This window comes from Sinocyclocheilus rhinocerous, unplaced genomic scaffold (assembly GCF_001515625.1).
Source record: "Sinocyclocheilus rhinocerous isolate Xijiao unplaced genomic scaffold, SAMN03320098_v1.1 scaffold564, whole genome shotgun sequence".
In the NCBI taxonomy this organism is placed as follows: Eukaryota; Metazoa; Chordata; class Actinopteri; order Cypriniformes; family Cyprinidae; genus Sinocyclocheilus; species Sinocyclocheilus rhinocerous.
In genome coordinates this window covers 178797-189285 of record NW_015645070.1, presented here as the reverse complement: position 1 = coordinate 189285, position 10489 = coordinate 178797, and the positions used below count along the sequence as shown (strand labels likewise).

Below are 10489 nucleotides of genomic sequence, written 5' to 3'. Positions count from 1 at the left end.
AAATTGTTTTTTAATTAAAAATGATTTTATATTGTAATATTTTTTATTATATTTTGGTTAAATAAATGCAGGCTTGGTGAGCTTAAGAGTCTTCATTCAAAAACATTAAAAGATAGTACTGAACCCAAACTTATGAAATATATATCACAATTTTTCCCATTACGACGAATGAGAAAAACATTTCCTAGGAATCATAGACCTCGTAGATTGATATTACAAGAAATGCATGTTAAGATTGGCAGCTCTGTCATCATTTAAATTAATTGTGATGAATTATTCAGCCCTCCCTTCAGTCCCTCCTGTGTTTCTTGAATAATGACCATTCCAGCTGGACTGAAAAGTCCCACACAACCAAAGCTGCATAAAAAACATGCTTCCTCCGATAAGCAAAAACACATGTAGAGCTTGTAGTATTGTTTTGTTGCGGTTTTAGATTGTAGCTAATTATCCCTCTCAGTATATTGTCTCGCTTTCAGGACACTGTCTTCATGGAGACATTCGTGTTCACTCTTAACTTAGAGCAGATACGCAGATCTGCACTGGTGCTGCGCCTGCAGGCTCACACACCACGTAAGCGTACACTGGGAGAGTGTGTATTATCTCTGCGAACCCTTGGACCGGAGGAAACAAAGCACTGGCTGGAGTTCAAGCCTCACTCTAAAACACATGTGAGTCCTCACCTGCTGTATCTCTTTGTGACTGCATATCTAATCCCAAATGTGTCTCCATCTACAGATCCTTCCTAATTTTGACAGTAAGGTTCTTTGAAAAAAAACTTCCACCTGCAATTTCCCACAGTGCTGCACTCACCCACTGGACCACATATTTTACTTGCATCACAAATTACACAGCTGCACTAGTTCTGCTCAGGTCTCTCCTGTGATATTTAGGTCACTGGGGCTGAGACCGACAGAGAGAGGAAGAAATCAATATACTGAAACCAGCCATTTCAATACTGCTGTAAGCACTTCTTGAAGGAATTAACTTGACCCTTAAAATACTGATCTGTCTGAAGCTTATATAAATAATATGTTACAAAAGATTTCAATTGTTAATTAGTGATTAACTAATGTTAATTAAGGTTAATGTTAATTAATGTTGTTTACATTTCTATCGATTAAAGAATCCTGAAAAATGTTTCGTAGTTTCCACAGAAAAATTAAGGACGTCTGTTTTCAACATTGATAATAAGAAATGTTTCTTGAACACCAGCATATCAGAATGATTTGTGAAGGATCATGTGACATAAAGACTGGAGTAATGATGCTGAAAATTCAGCTTTACCATCACAGGAAATAAATTACCTTTTAAAATATATTAAAATAGAAAACAGTTATGTTAAATTGTAAAAATATTTCAGAATATTACTGTTTTTACTGTATTTTTGATCAAATAAATGCAGCCTTAGGGAGCAGAAAAGGCTCAAAAACATTAAAAAATCTTACCAACCTTGAACTGAACAGTAGTCTGTGTACATACACATACACTTACATGTTATTTATAAATATTTCACATTTATATACAGTACATTACATTTTAGAAGTTGATCATTAGTAACATCTAAATACCTATACATAATATATATAAAAATTCTGATATTTAATTCTGCAAAATTAGTGTTACTGTGTTACTTTATCATCTTTGTACATAATTTCACTGTAAGTAGGTCATCAAAACATTGTTTGGCCTACTGAATACTGCCATACACACATACAGGTATGAGATATGGCACTAGTTGCTGATTTTGCCAACTTTTTGTGAACATTTGGAAACGGATGGTTCAGCGTGTTTTGCTTGTGTGTGCATGTGACTGAAATCAAACAGTTAACAGGGAAAATTGCTTTTTTTTTAAAAGAAAGTCTTTTCAATAATGAGGTATTTGAAATTGACAGAACTGTGTTCCAGAATGAAAGTCAGTGGAATCTGGTCTAGAGGAAGTTTTTTCATGAATAATGGCTGTGTGTGTATGTTACTGGGTCAGAAATTGTTTTGGGTCTCAACTATAAATCAGTGAATCAGTCACAGCAGGTAGTCTGCCATAACACACACACACATGCAACATAACACCTAACCCTATTGGGGATTATTTTGTGTGCGTCTGTGTGTTTCTGTAGGTGTGTCATGCTGAGCTTCAGCTGGCCTTGTGCTTCCAGCCAGTGAACAGTCGAATGCAACTCCAGATCCTTAGTGCTCAAAACCTTCCATCATCTTCCTCACCACTTACACAGAGTGAGTCCTTCAGCTTTCATCATCATTTTGCACACTCTCAGTAACATAACTTTACATCTTTACAAGTTAAATTCTCCTCCTGAAAGCCCTCTTATTTCTTATTGATTTCCCTCCTTAGTTTATTGTTGTGGAAGAGTGAATATGACAAATACGACAATGTTAATAAAATGAACTGTGCAAATGGATGTTCTCCTTAGGTTTCTTTGTGAAGGTTGAGTTGTTGAGTGAGGGTAGGGTCTTACTGAAGAGGAAGACGAAGGTGATGAAGTCATCAGGGGGGCAGATCCAATGGGGCGAAGTGCTTCACTTGCCCATCACCAATCAGGACCAGAATCTGCAGCTGGCAGTCAAACTCTACAGCCGTGGCTCTGTTCGGAGAAAACACCTGCTTGGACAGGTCAGTTTGGAGCAAAATACATACAGTACTATAACTCACTACGTTTAGTATGGAACACGTTTAAAGTCATTTATTTGATAAAAAAAACAGCAATATTGTGAAATATTATAAACATTTTTCTATTGTACGGTAATATACTTATGGCAAAGCTGAATTGTCAGTAGCCAATTTTTCAGGTTTCAGTGTCACATGATCCTTCAGAAATCATTCTTTAATATGGTGATTTGGTGCTCAAGAAACATTTAATATTATTATTATTATGTTGAAAACAGTTGTGCTGCTTAAATTATTTTGAAGAAAACAAGATTTTTTGAAAAACAGAAAGTTGAAAAGAGCAGAAATATAATTTTAGAAACATTATACATCACTTTACTGTCACTTTTGACTGATTTAATGCATCCTTGTTGTATAAAAGTATTAATTTCATTAATACTAACCCCTAAGTTTCATTCTTTATGTGTATTCCTTCATATCCAGGTCCTCTTGGGTTTTGACAGCAGTTCTACTGAGGCAGTGGAACAATGGAGGGATTCCATGGCTAATCCTGAAAAAGTGGAATTTTTCAGGTTTCAGTGTCACATGATCCTTCAGAAATCATTCTTTAATATGGTGATTTGGTGCTCAAGAAACATTTAATATTATTATTATTATGTTGAAAACAGTTGTGCTGCTTAAATTATTTTGAAGAAAACAAGATTTTTTGAAAAACAGAAAGTTGAAAAGAGCAGAAATATAATTTTAGAAACATTATACATCACTTTACTGTCACTTTTGACTGATTTAATGCATCCTTGTTGTATAAAAGTATTAATTTCATTCATAAATCTTACTAACCCCTAAGTTTCATTCTTTATGTGTATTCCTTCATATCCAGGTCCTCTTGGGTTTTGACAGCAGTTCTACTGAGGCAGTGGAACAATGGAGGGATTCCATGGCTAATCCTGAAAAAGTGGTGACGTCTTGGCACAGACTAAGTCGACTCTAAAGTGAGAGGAAGAAGAAAAGAGCTTTTTTTAGTCAGGTGGATTTTAAATGCAACTTTCAGAAAGCTTTTTTTTTTTTTTTTTTAAATCTTTGAATAATTAAGTATTGTATGGTTATTTCAATTATGGTTATTGTAGGGTAAAAAAGTGCTTGTATAAAACTCTGGTAGAGTCACACACCCTCTGCAGATCCTAGTGTAGCTAATCATGTATTCAGCTGTTTGTAGATTTAACATTCTATGTTCTTCATTGGTGTAACTTTGAAAACACGCAACTGTCTAAAACATAGCACAGGAACAGGATACGTAGACATTATGTGCAATAAAATGTATTATACAGAGCTCTACAACTCCCAGTATAGCAACATGGCCAAATAAAGAGCAGACAGTCGGCTATTTAGCCTACTTTACAGAATTCATAAATGAAGTATTATGTTATTTTTCTCTATCATCTCCATACAATTTCAGTGCTGCTGAGTTAATGTGAATCTGTTCTCTGTAGAAACAGATATTTGCATTTTCTGAGCAATGATGTAGATTGTTGCACTTTTGCTTGCTTTTGGAAGAAGATAAACCTGTTTTTAAGTACTGTGTTGGTGTTGGGGTGAACACTATCTAAAAAGCTTTTATTTTTAGAAGTTCAGAAGGGTTTGGGTTGCATTCCTCTCCATGGAATTCAATCCTTCAAATTGTTCCCTATTTCCTTTCACAAATACAAGAAAAAGGAAAAGGCCAATAGAAAGTGCAACAAAAAGAGACTTTTGTTAACACATTTCACTTCTCCACATCCTTTGTGCTACCCTTAATTCGAGGTGACCTAACATTCTAGGCCTTGTTGTTTCTAAGAATTTCTTTTTGCACAGGTCACAGTAGCTTGTCTAAAAGTGTTCATTGTATTTATGTTTAAGTACATTGTGTTAAGTAATACTGTAGTTCAGTGGACATGTGATATTATGTAAGGCAGATATTTAAAAAGTTTATATTTTGTTCATATTGACTGTATTTTGTATGCATACACACAAAGATTGTTTGATCCCAGTCTGGCATCCTGATGTTATAGAAATAAAAAAGATAACATGGCTTGTAAAAGAATCCATTGTGTTAAATTTTAATGGGATTTTGTGTGAGTGTAGGTTCATAAAAGACACTTTCATTTATGTTTTATATGATTTGACAACTGTACTACGGCTTGATAACAGTATATGGTGATTTATTACCACCATTCTCCAAACCCAGAGGAAACACTATAAACAGACAAAGGATGTTTGTGTGGGTCTGAATGTTTGTACTCCTTAACCCCTTTTGATGCTGCTCTTTTAAAGGCCTACATCCGGGTGTGATTTCATTTACGTCAGAACTTTCGGGATCGCTGTTTGAACAGTGTTAATGGTTGTTTCTGATGACACACCCCCAGCTGCAGCAAATCCCAGTAAAACAGCTGATCTTTGTGTGTGAAAGTATTTGTGTAATGTGTCATATCCATAGCAACCATACAATCAATTACTAAAAATGGTCATATAAAAGAATATAAAATTTGCAGAAGTCAAGTGACAAAATTTTTTATAATAATAATATTTAAAAAATATATTAGAAAAAAATCAATATGGTAATAAAGTAAATAGGGCAGAAATGTTTTTCAGTCTCTCTCTCTCTCTCTCTCTCTCTCTCTCTCTCTCTCACACACACACACACACACACACACACAACTGTAACCAGGGGGCTGTGTACCTTTGTCTGTCCCGTGTGTTTCATTTAAAAGTGGATCAGCAGGTCCGGGATTTTAGCTTTGTGTCCAGGATCTGCAATACTCACAAACTTGTTCAAACTGAGAATTTGCTCATTTGCATCATCACACCAACTACACCTTCCCCAACCTAAAGTTTTCACATTTTCCAACTCTTTTACAAGCACATATAATATAACAATCGGGATTTTTTAATGGATATCTTGTTTATGTTATGGACTGACATAGTTTTACCCTAAATAACAGAAAACAAAAGGAAGCTGTGCAAACATTTCACAGAATCAAATTTGAGTCGTCAGTTACCGAATAGCCTACTCAATTGCTGAGCGAGTCGCGAGAGCACCATCTAGTGCACTACAGAAGTGAATGAACAATGAAAGAGTTTTTTTTTTGTTTGTTTTTTGGTAACTGCGGTTTGGCCGTGTTCCCGCCATAATTTACCATCTTCACGCAGTTCATGTAGGAACATGACCGCTAATTTCTGAGCATATAATCCACACACAAATTGTGCAAGAATGTCTCGGCACAGCTATTCATGTCTGTTGGCAAATTCCAGTTTTATGTCCAAATTTGTGTATGTTATGTAATTTAGAATTTTAGAATATTTTCCTAACAGTCTGAATACAAACTTGTTTACAATGACACATTTAACATTTGTAATGTAACATTTAGAATTCGGTAATATTATGAAGAAACATTCAGAACAATGCTGTACAATAACTAAAATACTGACAATTACGGAACAAAAGAAAAAAAAGAAAAACAACTAACCTTGGGCTCCTCTGTAAATGTAGACTAAAAATGAATTACAATTCACAACATTTATAACAAATATGAATTAAATCTAAACATGAAACATTAATATATAATATATATATAGTTATAATGTAACCAATTTTTTTTGCCTACTGTGAGATGTTGTACTGTTACTGTTTATTATGGTAAAGCTTACAGTTTTTACTAAGGAAATACAATTTGTAGGCCTACGTGAGTTTTAAAATGTTATTTTCATGGCTAAACTGCACTGCCGCAACAAACATCCGGTCAGTGAATAGCTGAATCTCACCTGAACTAGTGACTCAGTCTGACTGCGTCTTGGTGACTCATGAAAGCAGCCCCCTACAGGAATGTCCCAACGGAGAGTTGTGTTCATTGTAAGATTTAAAAGAATCATATTCATTTAATTCTGTCGTTGCCTAATTAAACTTTACGAGTTCTAATAATTTAGTTTTTTTATTTTAACATTATTTGTTTGTTTGTTTTTCTCATCAAACTCACGCCCAGACAAAGTTTTCTTGCTCAGCGTTGATTGTGTGTCCTAAAACCCGGGGGCGCCGATAGGAGGTGCGCAATGACGCACATTCCGAGGAATTCCGCAGCAGCTATAAAACACCTGATGAAGCGCTTACCTGCTTATTGAGACTACAGTTAGACATGGGCACTGAGTCAGAAAATAACGGCGTCCTTAAAGAGGGCTTTCTGGTGAAAAGGGTAAGAGACTTTTGAACTTATATATATATATATATATATATATATATATATATATATATACCCATACTGACGAATTAATTCCTAATTGTTATTGGCTTATTAACAAATAATGTTCATTTTTAGGGTCATGTGGTTCAAAACTGGAAAGTTCGTTGGTTTGTACTTAAATCGGACAGACTTCTGTATTATAAATATGAGGGTGGCAAACGGGATTCCTGCCATCGAGGAACGATACCGTTGAGTGACTGCAAAATCACATGTCCTTACCTGGATTACGAGAACAGACCTGTAAGTGATGTTTTATGCTATATATTTGCGTAACCACAAAACTACATTACAAGTTACAATATAGTGCCGTTTTAGAATCTGCTGTAAAGGAATTTAAAATAAAGTAACTGCATATCTCAATATAATGCAAGGTCAGTTGCTTATTTCCACTGTCTGCAAACAGATAGTAGGCTATTGAGAAGTGGCTTATCAGTGGTTCAGTTAAACCCTAAACCCAACACTGGGAGTGTCTTTGTAAGTGCTTGAAATGTTCACAGCCTCTGGTTATGCTTCATATGAATTAACCTTTCATTATTTTGTTTTGCAATGTTCACATGCACTAGCATGTCAGAAGCAAACTTTATTTCCCCCGGTACATTTTTGCAATGTCTTTGATTTATATTCAACGTTGTGTAACAGAGTGATGGAGTTTTCTGTGGCATGTTGTTTGTGCCAGTTTCATTTATACATTTTTTCTTACAAATGACAGTGCTGCGCTTATCGTCAGCAATGTAAAATGTTTGTTTAGTTCTGTGACTGAAGGCTTTTGTCATAGTAACCACATTCTACACCCTGCAGTTGGTGATGAAGCTGCAGACCAGCACTTCAGAGGAGCACTTTCTGGAAGCTTGCACAAGAGAGGAACGTGAGGAATGGGCTGCAGCGATTGGTGCAGTGGTACAGAACCTCAACCCACATGATGCACAGACCACCTCCCCTTCGCAAGTTAAAGGATCCACATCACTCCAGCTTCACAATGTCAACCTAAGGTAGCTATGTATGTAGTTTGTCAGTATATGTGAATATGTGTTTGTGACATCATATCTAAATGTGTGTCTGTATATCAGTCAGGTGGTGGCCTCCATGTATGATGTGCACACTGGTATCCGGCTGTGCAGTCATGCTGAGCAGTGCAGCTCTTACACCAACTGTTTCTCAGGTCAGATACTCAAAAACACACTGATCTTACACAATAAAGCATGAATGTGCGTAATTAAAGACATCACATTCTCCCCTGATAATCTTAATTTTTATAAAATCCCGTTCAAATGTTTAGGAATGTTAAGATTTTAAAATGTTTTTGAAAGAAGTCTCTTGTGCTGACCATTTATTTGATCAAAATACAGAAAAACAGCAATATTTTTACCATTTACCGTGAAATATTTTTACCATTTAAAATAGCATTTATAAAAAAAATGTATATATATATTATTGCGTTTAAAATGTGATTTATTCCTGTGATGGCAAAGCCGAATTTTCAGCAGCCATGACTCCAGTTTTTAGTGTCACATGATCCTTCAGAAATCACTCTAATATGCTGATTTGATAGTTTTGTGTAAACTGTGATACTTTTCAGAAATCTTTGTTGAATAGAAAGTTCAAAAGAACAGCATTTATTTGAAATAGATTTTTTTTTTTTGTAATCTACGTCACTTTCTAGCCCCAAACTTTTTTATGTGGACAGTATGTGTATGATGTTCAACTGTATAACGTGATTCCTTACCTTTTTGACACAATATCACTCGTTAGTTTGTCTGTTTTTTCTTCTTCCAATGAGTTGCTTGTTTTTTCCTGTTTGATTCAGTGTATTTGAACCAATCTGTTGAGTGAATGATTCACTCATAAAGACAGTGACTTGTCGCCACCTAATTGTGTAACTATACAGCATACTGACTGGCAGCCTGTCTGGAACTTGTGAACACAGACAATAAAACAGTTTTTTGCTTGTATGTGTGTAGGCTCAGCAGTGGTGGACTGGCTTGTGTTTAATAAGCTGGCTCTGACCCGTGTGGAAGCAGTAACATTAGCCTCTGCTCTGCTGGATGAGGCCTCCCTGCGGCCCATTGGGATCAGGAGCGCAGACGCTCTCCGTAACGCAGCTCTAGGAGAACAGTTCCTCGATGACTCCACTGCACTCTACTGCTTTGTAAGTTTCAAAGTTCTTCTTCTTGTTTTATTCTCTATTCAGTGCTTTTGTAATTATTTATACTAGATACAAGATGTCCTAAACCGAATGGATATGATTTCTCAAACAGTCCCAAAGCTTCCAGAAGCGAGGCAGTGTAAAAGCAGAGAAGTCTCGGTCTGCGGTGGAACTCAGTGGAAAAGTGGTGAAGAGAGGTTACCTGCTCAAACAGGTGAGCACTCCACTATAATTAGAAGTTTTGAACTTAAAAGTGCTTATCTGTGATGCTAACAGTCTTTTTTTTTCTGTGTGTCAGGGCCACAAAGTGAAGAACTGGAAGGTGAGATTGTTTGTTCTGAGAGCGGAGCCTGGTTTCCTGCACTATTATGACCCCAGCAAGGTGAGAACGCAGACCTGCAGTTCACAGACTGTATAAGTACATTTTATGCTAAAGTCTAAAAAAATAATGTGATGTTTATATTTGTGCTGACTTTCTCAGGATGACATCACTCCGGTTGGCAGTATATCTCTGCGTGGCTGTCTGGTGTCTGCTCTGGATGATAACGGCATACCGTCAGGTGAGTCAGACTTACAACTCATCTGTGGAAGTGTCTGAAGTCTGATGACTACCTGTTTCACAATGAATATTTACAAAGCAATTCCAGATATGAATCAAAATTAAGCAAAGACTTTGCCACAGACTCAAAACACTGAACAGCAATGATTTGGGTCTTGTTGTCAAGGTAGCAGTAACATTTACAGGTAAACACTGTGAACACAGAAGCTAATGGTCACTTTCCTGTAATCTTCAGGTGTTAAAGGTAAAGTCCAGGGGAACCTCTTTAAAATCATCACTCAGACGGACACACACTATTACATCCAGGCGCCAACACACGAAGAGAGGATGGACTGGATCCAAGCTATTAGACAACTGACTTAACTAGGTCATTGTTGGTATTGTTAATTTGATAGTTTTTGCTAAATTTATATTTCTGTCTGTCACACATCTATTTAGAAATATTGTGCTGTTTTAATAGTTGTAAATGTGGTATTTGTGTATGTGCAAAGAAAACGGATATACAGTGTTATACAGCTAGTAACAAATAAAACATTAAATATTAATATAGAAAATGTGATAATAATAAAATAGGTAATACACATGGGGCCAGCATGAGGCGTCATTCAACATATAGAATATTTCCATATAAAATTATTTTTTCCCCAAAGTTTTAATGTCCCTGATAAAGTCTGTATCGAATGTTTGATATAATATACAGGTAATAAAGCTTATACATTCAGTGAATGTCCTTTGAAAGCATAAATGATGGTCATTGTGAAATTTATTTTGTCAAATTTTGTAAAATAAAAGTTATATTTGTGTAATTGTCATCTGGCAATCATATCTTTGATGTGCATACCTGCCAGTTTTGTTATGGACCATTAGCATGTTTTTACCTGCCTTCTGTTTTGTCA

General features: G+C 35.8%; 2 protein-coding genes across 2 annotated transcripts in view; both read left to right on the top strand.

Annotated features, from left to right (window-relative positions):
- Positions 1-3628, top strand: part of LOC107705388 (tandem C2 domains nuclear protein-like) — a 10204-nt gene extending 6576 nt beyond the window's left edge. Inside the window, exons 9-12 of the mRNA XM_016508654.1 lie at positions 477-668; positions 2115-2229; positions 2427-2626; positions 3501-3628. Of these exons, the coding sequence (XP_016364140.1) occupies positions 477-668; positions 2115-2229; positions 2427-2626; positions 3501-3611 (618 nt within the window). The 3' untranslated portion in view covers positions 3612-3628. The remainder of the gene's footprint in view (positions 1-476; positions 669-2114; positions 2230-2426; positions 2627-3500) is intronic.
- LOC107705386 (pleckstrin-2-like) overlaps positions 1-10338 on the top strand; it is a 15568-nt gene extending 5230 nt beyond the window's left edge. Inside the window, exons 2-10 of the mRNA XM_016508652.1 lie at positions 6755-6843; positions 6967-7131; positions 7690-7880; positions 7959-8050; positions 8850-9037; positions 9147-9248; positions 9333-9416; positions 9516-9594; positions 9829-10338. Of these exons, the coding sequence (XP_016364138.1) occupies positions 6787-6843; positions 6967-7131; positions 7690-7880; positions 7959-8050; positions 8850-9037; positions 9147-9248; positions 9333-9416; positions 9516-9594; positions 9829-9956 (1086 nt within the window). The 5' untranslated portion in view covers positions 6755-6786 and the 3' untranslated portion in view covers positions 9957-10338. The remainder of the gene's footprint in view (positions 1-6754; positions 6844-6966; positions 7132-7689; positions 7881-7958; positions 8051-8849; positions 9038-9146; positions 9249-9332; positions 9417-9515; positions 9595-9828) is intronic.
- Positions 10339-10489: the final 151 nt, after the last annotated feature.